Raw genomic sequence first — 15,269 nt, 5'->3', positions numbered from 1 at the left:
TAGGAAGTATCTCTGTCTGACATTAGGTGGCTCTTTAAACATTTTCTAAAGAAATACTGTAAAAAGCTATTAAAATATTTATGCAATGCTTGCATTAGTTCTATTTAACGGGCATAGTAGCAATAATATCAGCAGTTTAAAATGCTTCGCTCCTCAGCACCACATGATTATCCACCAGTTATGAGAGATAAATAAATTCCCAGTTTTAAAATGTTAATGCTTTTCATTATAAAGAAAAGCTCTTCAAACCCTTCATTAAAGCTCATAGCTTCACCAAAATTGGATGCTTCCAACTAGTTCTTGGGAAACTAATACGAGAGTATGCTGCAGGAGGAACCTGGGCTGGAACTTGCCACTAGAGCTCTTGTCCGCTGCTCAGCAGTTCAGGTAGCCCCGGAGAAAACTTGGGTTTCGCCCCAAATCTTTGTTCGTTGTGAACTCAGGCCTCGCAGGCAAACCCTTCACGGCGTGCTTAGAAAGCAAGGAAGATTATTTCATTCAAAGAGATTGTGCTGGTGCAGCAGTTCTGGGGTTTGTGGCTCCTCCTCTATTACCGAGTAACAAAAAGCCTCCTAGGACTTGTTAAATTAGCCAATGTAATGAAGTCCAATTCTGTGTTATTTGCACAGGGACTGGAAAAGATTTCATGTTTCCATGTACATAAACAAAACCTGGCTCAGCACACCAGGGACTTAAGAGGTTTATAAAATATAAAAGACATTCACATTAATCTGTTAAACAATTCATTCTCTACTCTGCCCTTTCCTACTAAGTGAATTCATTACTTATTAAAAATATATATCTGCTGCTGGCCGTTTTGCTCCCAGTGACTCACCACTGGACCCCGACACCTTGGGGCTCACTGGTGGGGCAGTGATGCTGCCCTTGGGGCAGGTCCAGCGGCGAGGGGAGGAGAAGGCACTGCGCTGGCACCACAAGCACTGGCAGAAAATTGAAGATGCAAGCACGTCTCTTCCTATTATTAGAAGGATTTGGGTCCATAACAATGTCAGTCTTGCTGTAGAAGAGGGACTGAAAGTCTTTGGGACTGCACCATTGATCTGAATTAAATTATTAGGAGGTGTGGAAATGAAACAAATGAATTCATTCTCTGGAAAACGAAAAATAAAGCAGTCCCTGTGATGCTGCCTAGACGATGGCGAGTATTGTTCTTCCAGGAATTGCTAAGCTAAGGGAAAATGCTTGTTTCTTGCAGAACTGCTTGGGCAAACTTTGTCAAGATAAACCCATCTTTACATTCAGGCATCTGTGACTCCTCTCAAGGAACTGTTGCTTGCAATTTTGATGGATACTCCTCTAAATTTATACAAAAATCTATATTTTTTTTTTCTGAAAATAACAGCACTTATTATTAAAAAGGTCAAATAGGTGCTACTAAATAAAAATATTTTAACAAGAACCGCTTTGGGTTTTTTTTTTAAAAAGATCATTATACCGAATCACTACGCCTCTGAGTTCAAAGAAAGTCAAATGCAGGCCCTGCTTGAGCATTATCCACACAATAATTTGGAAAGATGTTAATTTGCCACAATTTACATCCACAAAATAAAGTGATGAAGGCTTTTAAAGATGATACAACTCCTCTATGAACAAAGATTGTGCTATTCTTCAACCCAAATGCAAGTAAAAGTGAAAATAGTAGCTACTTGCTTTTGATTGCTTTATTTTCGGAAGACACTAATAGCTACCCACTTCTTTAACAAAACCAACAAAATTTTCCTATCACATTCCCTCCTCTCCTCTCCAAATATTTTGTTTTGGAAGCATTTATGTTACAATCATTGCTGGTTTTTATGCTACCTCAACACTATCGCCCAGCAAGTAACGTGACATTATCTACTTTGTATTGGGGGGGGGGGGGGGTTTGCTGTTTATGTAGGGGTAAGAGATATATTCTATTTCTCATTTCTTGTGTAGCATTCAAAACCCCTGCTGTTTCATAAATTAGATTTTTATTTGTCCAACTAAAACTGCATAAGCTATCCAATGGGTCTGTGGAACAAGTTAAACTATTGTAGCTTCCACCAATCCAATCCAATCCATCCCAATCCAATCTCCAACTAGATTAGTTTCAAATCTAATCAAATTATGATACACCTAACAGGCACTAGCCAGTCCGTAAGGGGAGATTTGCCCATTTTCCAGCCAAATGCAGTGGGTCTGCACACTCTTATTTTCATTTTGAATCCCCTGCCAAGTTATTGTACAGTCATCTTTCATCCAGTGATTGTGAGAGTGTCTTTTTTAAAGCCCATATCCAGCCAGGGGACACATCTAATACAGGAAACGGTATTGCACCGGACTTGACACGTACTGCAAAGAAACAAATGTGTATGTTGAATTTATGAGTCACCCCAATACATTTATTAAGCATTAAGTTGTGCTTTTACAACTGGTCTTCATCAAAGCTATTTCATCTGTTAGCCAAAGCGTCATCTTTTCTAATGACTCATAATGAAGACTCATTCCATTTAGCTTGATTTTACTGGCTCATCAGCCTCTTGTTCTCAAGGGGCTAAGCTGTTCTTTTCAGCGTGTTCAACCCACATATAAGTGGCCATTAACTATACTTTCTCATTATGTAAGAATCAGCTAATCAAGACTGACCAAGAAATAACTGATGTTGTGATTAAAGAAAGGGACACATCTGCTTGGAATTATCCAGACCGCTGTTTCAAAACTGATAAGGCATTTACTGCCTTAGTATCAAATTATAACAAGAATAAATGATTTTGGGGGTGGGGAGGAGAATGTGGAGTTCGCTTTACCTATCACTTGGAATGGGAAGAGATGGAGAGCACAAGGTGCAAGCAAGGACCTATGTTGAGGAGAAAATGCAGAGCCTGTCTGTAAACCGCATCAATACAAGTGACAGAGGAAAGCAGACAAAAATTCTAGGCTATATGTGAGGGACTGTAAAGTATTGTATGTAATGTAAAGAAAACTGTTATTTCCATGGTTTTCAGAGATGTAGCAAAGGCTAAGTTGTAAAAAATATCTCTACTTCCATCTCCTAATTCCCATTCAGGTTTTTTTTCCTTTTTCTAATATCCAGAATAAAAATAACATTCATATCTATCAAATTCTTTTCTCATGTAAATAAGCAACCATTTCCCTGAAGTCAGAGTGGGCTGCATATATGTATTTCTGATGAAGTTTGACTAGGAAGCCTGCTTTAACTGATTCCTAAATGTCATATGCAACTTTTCTGAAGCCAAAAGTTTACTTATTTTGATCAGAGAGCAGGAGATACATACTTCCTCTTCTTCTTTCTTTCGACAGAAGAACTGTAATAAGATATGATCATTTTATACATAATCACTAGCAAAACACAGATACCAGAATGTTAGTCAGATAAAATAGGTAATGTGATAGAGACCGCACTGAAACTGAACCGTAACTAGAGCTGTAACTGCACATAACTCTTTTTTTTTCCTTGGGGGGGAAAAAAGAGCATCAGATAGGAAGAGGACAGTGTGCTTTTACTGGGCTAAACAACACTGAGAGAGTGCAAATATGTGGGTCAGATGAAGGAACAGGCAAGCTCTGCCCTCGTCCCAAGAGGACTCGGGAAGCATAAATTGCCAAGAACAGTCCCATTTAGGGGGAGTATTACAGTGTACTCAAATTACCTTATTCATACAAAAAGCATACTTCTACACACAGCCAGGTACTCAATTTTTTTTTCATAGCTACTTCAAATGAACAAGTAGCAGGTAGTAAGATAAAAGCACAGAAATAAATTGGACCAATTTCTTGAAGGAATCTGTCTGGATTACTGAGGCCAGACATCAAAGAGGGGGAAAAAAGAGTGCCCTGTTGCCAAGCTTATGTTTCCATATATGTATTTCCTCCACACTCAGACTCTTCATATAGACTCTGCTTTTTGAATCATCCCTCTTGGCCGATATTGCTATACTTAGTGCTCATATGCTGCTTTTCATCTTCAAAATGTGAACAAATTAATCCTCAAGGCTCCGCTCGAAGGAAATGAAATAAATAAATACCGTGAGTCCTATTTCCCAGCTGGGCAGCCGGCGGTGGGGAGGTGAGCTGACTTGGCCGGGGGCTACCAGAGCTGGATGCGACGGGAGCACCTCCCGGCCGCGTGCTCCCACCCCACCACGCTTTGTGAGCGGGTATTTATTTCTTCGGCGGTGGTTTCTGCCATCCTCTGCAGCCCTGAGAAACTGCTCTGTCACTTGGACAGGAACTGACATTTTCTGGAAAGAGTCTCAAATTTAGCGTCCAGGAAAGTATCTGCTTCTCCTCGGAATCCAGCCCTATACAGAAGATTCTTGTCCTTAAGTACCTTGCATCTGGCTTTTTCTCTCTTCTTTCTTAATTTCTTTTTTTTCTTCTTCTTTTTCTATCATTTTCTTTTCTTTTCCTTTTTTTTTTTTTTTTTTGGAGGGGGAGGAAAACCTTCTATAAGTAAATGCAGAGAAACAGCTGTTGCAGCAAGCAGCTCTGCAGACATGCCTGCTGCCTGAGTCACATACGCCTCTCTCAAAAAATGTAAAAGAAACCGTTACATCAGTGATGTTGAATCAGATTGTGCCCAAAGAAACATCCAGGGATCATACACTTCTCCTTTCGATGCGGGGCATTAATTTCTTCCTCCCGCTGCCCCTCCTCATTCCCCATATTTTGTGAGACAGGAGGACACAAATATTTTTAGAGTGGGGGTCTGTGTACACCGGCCTCCTTACTTGCACCCCTGGCAGAACGGAAAAGCTTGAAATGCTGAAGACTGCCTCACTTTGTCTATGGCAATTCATATACACCTGGAAATCCCTCTCAAAGGAGTTTTGAAAAAGGGCAAAAAAGGGCAAAAAACAGCAAAAAGGGAAAAGAGGAAAAAAAGAAGAAAAAAGAGAGAAGGAAGAAAGGAAAAAGAGAGCCAGATTAGATTAAAAATTATGTGGCCATTGCTGCACTCAATTCCTGACTGAGATTTTTAAAGGAAACTAAGGTATGAACTCTTCACGAGACCAGGATGACTAATTTCTCTTTAGTCCTTTAAAAAAATTCCTACACTCAGTGCTTCACAAAGGTTTGTTCTTTTAAGGTTACAGGGATGTAAAACCATGTCCCAGGACCTCAAAACACAAATCATTTGGGACAGAGTGCGGGGGGAAGAAAAAAAAGTCTTCTTGGAACTTCATGTATCTAAACTCCATGCCCACAGCATGGCAAAGCTGCCAAACCTTGGGATTTTACCATGACTGTGACAATATTATCAGGGGCTTGGTTTGGGGTTTGTTTTATTGGGTTTTTGTGTTTGTGTTTTGGGTTTTTTTTAAACTTATGATGGAGCAGAAAATCTTGAGGATATGTATCTTAAGTATCACAACAAAAGAGAAGGTTATACTTGCCCTTTTTTTTTTTTTTTTTTTTTTTTTTTTTTTTTTAATTTATTTTTTTCCACTTGTACTGACATGGACGTGTATTGCCAGGACATGGGTCACCCTCCTCCTGCTATCTCCCTTCTGTTACATCCACCACCCAGCTAAAATCCTAGGACTGTGAACTCAGGGGAGGGATGATTTCCCGAATGCACCACCATACAAACAGGTGCCCATAGCAGCAGCAATCTGACATACAGATAGTCCACCATATTAAAATATCGGTATTTTAGGGAAACAATAAAGTGTACCTCTGCCTCGCAGATGGGTAGTTTGTGCTTTGGGAATGCACGTGCTGTGCCCAGCCCCATGCCTGGTGGGGATGCTGATCAGGTTGCCAGACAGGGATTATGAGCAGAACTGAATTGTTCCTTTTGAATACTTCACTTCCACATGCAACATAAAATAATGGAGAATTCATCTGAGGAACTGTACTTCAGTGTACTCTGTATTTACTAACCCTCTAAAAATAAATACATGAAACATTGAACACTATAAGCAAATTAAATAGCTGGCATCTTTCCCTATAGAATTTTATGAAGGCAACACTGTCCTTCTCTCCGCAAAGCCTTCAGGAGAATTTCAGATCCTAGGAATCAAGCATGTGCCAGCAAAATGCCACTAGATGCAAAAAGAAGACAAATTCTAGAGACACTGGACATACTGTCACATACCTGCTCTTATTCAAAGACACTGGACCCCTGGGACTGAGCATCAAAGTGAAAATATCTAATAGAAAATTCATTAAAAGCAGGTTCAGCCTCAATTTTGACTTGAAACCTCATTTACAGTCCTCCCTGTGTTTCAGAAGCCAGAAAGCAATATCCACAAATGTTTCTGAAAGCAGAAGAATCCTCTTGGTTTTGGCCTGGTATCTTTACATGTGTTCTGAAAAGGAGACCGTAAATCCCGGGTAATGACTGGGCACGTGACGATGCAAAGCAGAATTCCGTGCTTCCCCTTTGCTGCTATCGAAACGCTGCTCACTCTTGTTAGAAAGAAATATAAAAAAAAACCCAACAAACCAAAGCAATCTGAAACCTGCCCTCGGAGCAGATAGCAGAAACACGTGAGGAACACCCAGGAGGTTTGCGAGCAAAGCCGGGGTCCAGCTGGACGCACCCGTCCTTCTCCTGCCAACCTGCAGAACGACGCGGTGTTGGCTGCGAGGCCATCGCTCCTCGGGCGCAGAACGCTTCTGCGCCACGTGGGCTGGCATATGACTATCAGCGGGAGATGACGAGCTTCCCAGAAAGTTGTTTTTCTCTCTTGTCTCTCCCCTAATTATTTGTTTTACGGTCCTAGATGATTGCATTTCGCTTGTGCGTTCGTTATCTTTGCCATCGAGCTGACTCCAGCCCACCCGTGGGAGGGAGGGAGCACACATTCCTATTGTCTTCTGATAGCCAGCTCTCCTCCCCGACCTCTCTGCTGAGCAATGTCAAAATGAAATGCTGAAAACCTCACATTCCACAGTACAAAGGGAGATTAAAACACAGTTCTGAAAATCTAACATTCTACTGCTGCGATATATGTAGAGAGCACAGGCACTTCTTTATGAAATTTGTTGCACCAGCAAGTATATTTCCCTCTCCATTACTGCTATGTATTTAATTGGAAGGTACAGCTCTAGGGTTGCTCTGACTGACAGACACTGAACAAGCAAAACCTTGTGTTAACTTGGTTCAAAGCTGTCAACTGATGCAGCTCTGGAAACTACTATTCTCAGGAAAACATTTGCACAGAGAAAACAGTACCTGTCCTACCCATCAGGCTGTAATTTTTTTGCACGCTACGCGAACAGCGTTTGTAGTTCTGCGGTACGTACAGCTAACGGTAAATTTCCCCATATCTCAGTTTTCCCACCTGAGAAAGGGGTTCAGTGCCCCGGTCCTTCACGCGTGCCACGGCTGCAGGGCAGGGACAGAGCAGCACTGGCTCTCCTGACGCCGTGTACTCCCCCAGACCCGGGGTTTGTGAAGGGGACACAGTCCTCTCTGCTCTCCAGGGCGCTTGGCACAGCCCCATTGCCCCCCTGTTTTATGGGGCATGGGAGAAGAAGCTTGGCTGTGGTAGAGATTATGACATTTGGCCACAGGAAGGACTCCGGAATAGAAATTCCAGTCTTTTTATCCTCTCTGCTGCCAGCGTATTGTATCAGCATATAAATACCTTCTCTCATTGTTCCTTTCTGTTGGTGTGTTTATGTAAGGAGAGGAAAAACAGATCAAGAAAGCAGCAGTTTCTCTCCTGCTGGAGCTGAACCCTTTCACTCCAACACACAGCTCCAAACCGACACAGCCAAACGTAGCCCCAACCACACAAACTCGACTACCACTGCTAATACCAACCTACGCTAATACTCCCTCAATTCCAGAACAAATCTCAGTGTCTCAACGCCCACACTAAATATGCCATCCTTATACCACAAAGCTACATCAAACACCTGTACCTTTAGAGCCACGGATTGATATCAGCATTACTGTAGCTGCGAGAGCTGAATCTTCACATTTCAGTGCGGTCTAGACCATTTGACTATTACCATTACAGAAGGGAAAAATTGTTACTGACATTAAAATGAAACGTTTGCTTCAATTAAAGCAAAATCCCAACTGTCAGCTCACGCTGAAATGCCGCAGTACATCTGCCAGCTCCACCATTTGCAGATAAAACAGTCAGGGGTCACAGTTTTTTTGGCTAAGTTACAGCACAGAATTATAATAGCAAGTATATTCTGAGAGGTCCCATTTCTCTATTTGGTATTTGTTTGTTTAGATTTGTTTCCTCTATCTGTATTTCAAGCCATCGACTGTATATAAGCATGTCAATTCATTAACAAATTTTGTCAGCTATTTTCTTTGGCACTGGAAATGGGTTGTTTCCCTGCTAAATTAATCCAGCTAGAATGTCACTTGCACACAAATCAGTGCTCCTATTCAGAAAGGTCAGGCAGAAAAGAAGAGCGCACTACTTTTTTTTTTTTTTTTAACCAAAAAAGAATACAGAAGATTTCTGAGCGCTAAAGCCTCATTGGAACAGGTCACATCAGCACTATGCATGAAGATGCCTACTGCCTGCTTTTCAGACTGAGGGAATACTGCTGGAACCTCCTCTGTCCTGGAGCTAAGCATTCAAAGCCACCTCCAATACTGGACCATTACATCCCAATACATCCCTGGTACGGTGTCTCCATGTAGACGTGGTAAATGTGCAAGGGGGATGGTCAGAGATGCTCTAAACTTCTGGAGATCTCTGGGATCCTAGGGGATTTAAAGGATAAGATGGGGACTTATACCATGGCCTGGGGTAGATTTTGCCTGCTGATAAAATAGCAAAATTTTTACTGAGAGAATAAAAGGCAGCAATCTAACCTCATCTATTCCCTTTTATATATTGCTTTCTTAAAGGCTGTGTTGCAAACCCAACGAAAAAGAGCGTAAAGTTATGGGGAACTGAATAGCGAACTCTGCTTCTCTAAAATACTTGAGCTTTTTCTTTTCATTTCCACGTTCCCCTGGACGCTGCCAATGGCCCGTCAGCCACAACCGCACCGATCGCACCCTCACTGCTCCCTCTGCAAAGGTGGTCAATGAAGTCCCAGCAGAAGGAAACCGTCCGGGACACACCTGAGATGCTGCCGATGTCCTGAGGTCAAAGCCATCCTACCTCCATACGTGCCTTCACATGCTCTCGACTTACCTCAGCTTTTTATCTTTATCTGCCATAGACTCAGGTATATACATGAGTCAGCAGTGAAAAAGCTCTCTAACATCTGTTCAAAGTTATATTTCTTTGACATTCATAATTATGACCTTTGTCAGCAAATCATTTAAGCATGAAATTAATTTTGAAAATAAGTAATTCCACTGACTTTACCTGGATTACTCATATGTTTAAAGTTAAAAGAACACTTAAGTACTTTGCTGTATACAGACCTATTTCTGACAGAGTGTAAAATGTTTCCAGTTGCAGAAAAACAGCCAGTAGTCACATACCGTTCCACTCTCCAACTCAGATTTAATCTTACAGGGGTTTTGTTTCATTTACACAATAGTAAGCCTACTTTCCTCTAAGACCCACGTGCTGCAATCAACTTTAAAGGAATTTATATGTGCATACATTACTGTCCCTTGCACAACAGAAGTGCATCAGTATTATTGATGTAATGCACACCAGTACAGTCAGCTGCTCTGCAGAGTGGTTTATTTTGCAGCTGATTGATGATTTGCTGATTCTGGAAATCTCTGGAAATGACAAGTGTTTCTAAAACATTTAAGGTACTACAGAGCTTAAGGTTCTCAAGAGTGCAATCATATTTTGCAACTAAATCATGGTAAGAAATGTACTTGCAACATAAGCTCGCTAACAGGTTTTCTATGATTGACAGATTGAATTCACAGCAAATCATTTTGGTTTTGCAATTGCAAATGTGTGATGCCTGAAAATTAATCACTAAAGCGTTTAATGAATATGTACAAAAGTAATCTTAACAGCTGGAAACCATAGAGAAGATTTTAAACCCTAAGCTGTGAAGTTAGGTACCAGTAACTCTTCCAGAACTAACTTTTAACATCTTGCCCAGTACATATGAACACATCTTGCTGAGTCTAAATATCAGAAAGCACCAAACTGACATTAAATATTTCCATAGATAACAGATGGTTTAACACATCAGTCCCCACTTGGGGTTGCCTAATGCATCTGAATCATGTTTTGAAATACAACTCAAGGTTTGGAAAATCTCTAAGGTTTTCAATAAATGGAGTTTAATGTCAAGACTACTCAAAGCAGCTGTTTCTACTAACCATGGAAAATCACATCCAGTTTTTTTTTGCATAACCCAATGCAGAAATTATGTAATTTAGGGGTCCCATCCACCTCCACCCCCACCATTCTCCAAGGAATAACATGCTTTACATGAAACTACAGTAAAATAACAGCACACACATCAGATATGTGTTGTCACTTACTAGTCAGGAAAAGATGTTTGTGTTTAGCTCTACTTCTACCTAAAGCATGCCGATTTAATGGCTGCTCCAATGCTGAGCATCGATGCCTTCAAGGCATTTGAGCTGCATGTTTCATGCCAACCTCAGGAAGATGGAGCAGGCTGGAGGAGACAGGGTCTGTATGCACGTCTGCTGGTCCTCTCTGCAGCCCTGGAGACTCACGGGCAGGAGCTGCAGCGTGGAAACCTTCTCCAGGTATGCAAGGACCTTCTCGCACCTCTGGAGTCCACAATCTACCAATCTGGCCCGCTGCCACCAGCTGTTATTCCCCATTCTCTGCTCAGCAGAAATGCATTCTCTCATTTCTCTCCTGGACGTTATTTTTCAACTCCATGAACCTGCAGGACCCCCTGGAAGCGGCAACGCGTCCACGCTGCTTGCTTCGTGCCCTAAACGCCTCACCTCCTCTGCTGCCATTTGCCTCTTCACACCAGCGACAACACGCCCCAAAACATCATTACAGGCAAAAGAAATGCAACCAAAAATTTCCACGGACAAACACAGAGGCCTTGAGATTGTTTGCCCTGGGGGGCACAGACCAGTCATCCCGACTGATGCACTGTGTTATTTACAGAAACAGGTAACAAATAGACCTACACACACCCCCCAATGCAACTTCTGCACGGACTTGCAACACTCAGACCATTATTTCTTCTGAAAATCGAAGTCAGTAATACTGGAGAAAAGGGAGAAATGATTTTGCAAAACCATGACTGACTTTTTCTGTGGTTTGGGATCTATGAACTGCCCTGTATGCTACGTAGAAGCTCCTGCTAAGATGAGGAACCTCATGTTGTTAACACCATACGCAACTCTTGTAGAATGCAAATCTTCTGGTGGATACACCACCATAGAGGTAGGTAGACTAAAAAATAATCATTGATAAACACTGTATTTCTTAAGGAGCAGATCTCAACATCTCTAAATCTGGTTAGTCAGACAGATGCTCACAGAGTTAATTTACTGTACTTTCAAGTCCTACTTCTAAAAGAGGTGGAGATTGCATCTTACAATTTTCTAAATCTGACTTTACTACAGGTACAGAGAGTTTGGTATGTTCAGCAAGGCCTGTATTAGCAGTTTTATGTTCTTTTAATCGCTGACATGGAATGTAAATAGTTTCCTCAATTGCTGCATACTTCCCATTCCTGAAGGAAGGCACACCCTTTGACAAAGATTAAGAGAATATAAAGTTAAATCCCTGTTTACAAAAGGAGTTAAATCCTCCTCTAGTTACTGAAACAGCAACCTATGCATGGGGGATCTACATACCCTTCAAGGATAGGAAATGAACAACTAAGGAGCATTAAAAATAATGTAAAAAACCCCTCAAGATTTGGGCCTGATGTTGAATAATAAAGCGAACTGGATTTATTACAGCTGGGTAATGTTAGGGTTCATCCAAATGACTGGAAATAAAAAGAGCTTTGTGTTGTTTTACTACAGAGGACTGAAGAGGTGCCCCGTCGTTTTCCATTGAAGTTGTCCATCACCAGCCTGAGGCAGCATGTACCCGGCCTCCCTCGGACTTTTGCTTTCACATGCACATTCCTTCCCCTTAACACATAAGGCTGCACTGCTTACATCTATGGTCTCTCTATTACAGTAAAAAAATACCTCTGCTGCTTTTATTTCACAGCAGGGAAACCTACAGAACACAGAGATCCTTGCTAAGATTTATAAAAAGTTTTCCCTGGGTTGAAAGTGATCTTTGGTTTTCCTTTGACAAGCAGCACGTAGTTGTCCTGATCTGGGTTCCCACAATACATCCCTGAGATGCTTTTAGAGGGAAAGCGGTTGGAGAGTTGAGAAGGTAGACTAAGACTTTGATGACTGGGGTTCCATTTGTCATGTACTTCCAGAGAAGTAACTTCATCTCTGTATGGGTCTGTACCCCTCTGTAAAAACTCTGCTGGGTTTCCGCCCATGGGATCCTCTCTACAGCAGCCCCTGGTATCCCTCTCCGAAAGCTTGTGGACATGAGCAGGAGCTGTCAAGAGCCCATGGAAGAAGATGCAATATTTACAACCCACAAAGGAGGGTTCAAGCTCCGCTTTGATTATGGGCCTCATGAACTGCACCAACATCCCATCATTAGCTCCTTGCCAGCAAACCCAGAGAGCTCCTCTTCACAAGTCCAGCAGGGGTTAAGCCCAAATGCTCGACTCATCTTCCCCGAGCAGACGCCAACAGCCACTACACGGAGGCAACCACGGTCACAGGCAGTGTTAGGAGGGAGGAGTCCTCCAAAAAAAGTTCCAAAGACTGTAGGATTTTGCACATTACTGTAAATAAAAGGGCTTACCACAGGAAAGGAGGACAAACCCAAATCAAGTAAAAATAACAATCAACAGGAAAACACTGAGAGGCAACATGTCCATTTTCAGTCTCACATCAATGCAGGTGACCATTGAGATTCTATTGCACACCATAAGCAGTGTGCAAATACACACACTCCAAACTGGAACAAAACTCTCTTGTTAGGGGCCTGTTCCATGAAGGACCAGTAGCAGACTTGGCTCCAGGTTACTCTTAAACTACCAATTTTAAAATTATAACCCTCCTCTGAGAACCTCCAGTACAAAGTGAACATGCAACAAGGGTACTTACTCATTCCTCTCCAGATTGATGACTAGATGTTTATTCTCAGCTTGTATTACAAACTGCAGCAGTGCTGGGTGATTCTGAAAAAGGAAAACAGACTTGGCTGAGTCCAAACCCAAAACCCATCGTCCTGCACCGCGCTCCGCCGGGGAGCTGGACACACGTCTGCCATTGCAGGATCAGGCCCTGCTTGGGAGAAGCAAGCAGCTACAAGGAGAAGCGTTTGTGGCGTCGCAGCTCTTGAGCCGCAGCTGAGCACGAGCAAACGCGGAGAGGCGGCCGCAGGATTTCACACCTGGGTCTGCTGGACCCCACGGTGTGCCCTTAAGCAATTGCATCGCTTGCAACTTTGCACATTGGAGTGCATCTTTCCTGCGAAGATAAGCGTAGTGATGCAGTACACATCAGTTCCAGGAGACATCTGATACAGTTTTGAATTTTCTCTTTTTCCTCTCCATATAATAGCATAACTACATTAAACACTAATATAATCTCTTATTAATGCTCAATCTTGCTGAACTATTTTTTAAAGTGAGGTACAGATAGTCAGGTTTGGGCTTGCACGACCATTTTCAGTTTAAGATATCCACGTTCAAAGCCAATACCTCCTGCATTAAGAGCAGACCTGCAGTGCTGTGATCACAGTCAGCAGGGTGGCTCTAACAGAAATGCTTTTTCCCTTCAGGCTGAATACGCTAAATATTCACACATAGAACTGCACATGTGATCTAAGACCATCATGGAAACTAAACATAAAGTACAGTCATGCTGAACTATGTTTTTGCCTACAAACAGCTAAATATTTGAATACGAATTTTATACTTTTCATAAGGAATAATTAAATTTTAGCTATAAAAAAAAAGAATTGGTGTTGAAGCAATTAGGAATATGGTCAACAGTATCAACCAGCATCTCTGTGAGAATAATAGACAAAGTATTTGTACATATACAAGTATTTAAGAGAATTTTCTAAACAAGACATCAACGGCAGAGCACACGGAAATCCCAATTGCACTCCCGCACGGAGCAGGGATCAGGACATCTGGATTGCATTTTCAGCACCATCACGACTGCATGCAATCTTCATATTGCCGTCCCCCTGATTATAAAACAAGTTCTTTTTCATCTCAAGCATCCAAAGGTAAAGCCACCGGGTGTTTTTGGCAGCTGTGAAAGAGCATTGGAAAGGTCTGATGATCCTTTCTCCCTTGGAGGTGGGATGGAGCGGAGGCTCAAACACTCGTTTGCAGAAAGGGGCAGCGCACCCATCCAGGCTCTTGAAACTGTACTTCAAACGAGAAAGCACAGCTTACGATATGCTAGTTACTCTTAACCCAAAAGGCTGGACTCACATATATTTTAAGACTGTTTACACTTAACTTACGTTTCATTAAACAAACTTACTGGATTGTGAGACACTATTTCCTTGTTTTGAAATTCTGACAGTAGCTCAATAAATCAGTTGTTCCTCTGTACACTCAATATGCTTTTCTGAAGATTTATGTCAGCCAATTGCAGTACTGAAGCAGGATAATTTTAGGGTTATAGTATTTAATTGATTTATTGAGAAATTGAGGAATTGCTACAGCAGTGCCTTGATGAAGTCCCGGCTGCGTGCCAGTCAGAGCACCCCGCCCATGAAATGCAATGATTTTTAAATTATTTGGAAAATTGTAGAAGTTTATTAAAAAGTGAAATTATGAGGAGGCTGTCGTAGACTAAACAATATTGTAATTTTGTTATAATACAAAATAGCTGACAACTCCCCAGTGCTCTCAGACATTATTAAGCACAGATTGTGAGCGAGATGCCATTGCTTTCTTCTGAGTGTCCTGCCGCACTGCTTGTGCAAATTCAAACATGTTTTCCCTCTCCCCACGCAAAACAGTTACAATACTGGAATTCTGCATCTATGTGAACTTTGCAGAAACTATATCCCACTAGAATGCTAAATAAATGCTTCAGACTATCCTTGGCATTCAGCAAACACATGGGAGTCATTTATTGGCATGAATATTTAGAAGCAGCGTTGATTACCACTTTAATATTAGTGCATTGGTTCCAAACCCTGTAAGATATACATACTATAGAGTTTTGAGAGAGTAAAATACAATTAATTACGATATAACACAATAAATAATTAAGATATTGCAGTAGCACAAATGGATCCTTTTCAGCTAAAGGCCCTCTGCTAATATGTAAATGATAACTATGTTTATTCATGAGT

The 15,269-nt window shown here is 41.7% G+C and overlaps 1 protein-coding gene across 2 annotated transcripts in view; it reads right to left on the bottom strand.

Annotated features, from left to right (window-relative positions):
* Nucleotides 1-15,269, bottom strand: part of ADAM12 (ADAM metallopeptidase domain 12) — a 185,293-nt gene that overhangs the window by 124,875 nt on the left and 45,149 nt on the right. For both annotated transcript variants that reach the window (XM_010581959.1, XM_010581960.1), the window contains exon 3: nucleotides 13,049-13,122. In XM_010581959.1, the coding sequence (XP_010580261.1) occupies nucleotides 13,049-13,122 (74 nt within the window). The remainder of the gene's footprint in view (nucleotides 1-13,048; nucleotides 13,123-15,269) is intronic.

This window comes from Haliaeetus leucocephalus, unplaced genomic scaffold (genome assembly GCF_000737465.1).
Source record: "Haliaeetus leucocephalus isolate CR32 unplaced genomic scaffold, Haliaeetus_leucocephalus-4.0 Scaffold830, whole genome shotgun sequence".
NCBI classification, from domain to species: Eukaryota; Metazoa; Chordata; class Aves; order Accipitriformes; family Accipitridae; genus Haliaeetus; species Haliaeetus leucocephalus.
This window is presented reverse-complemented; position numbering and strand designations above follow the sequence as displayed.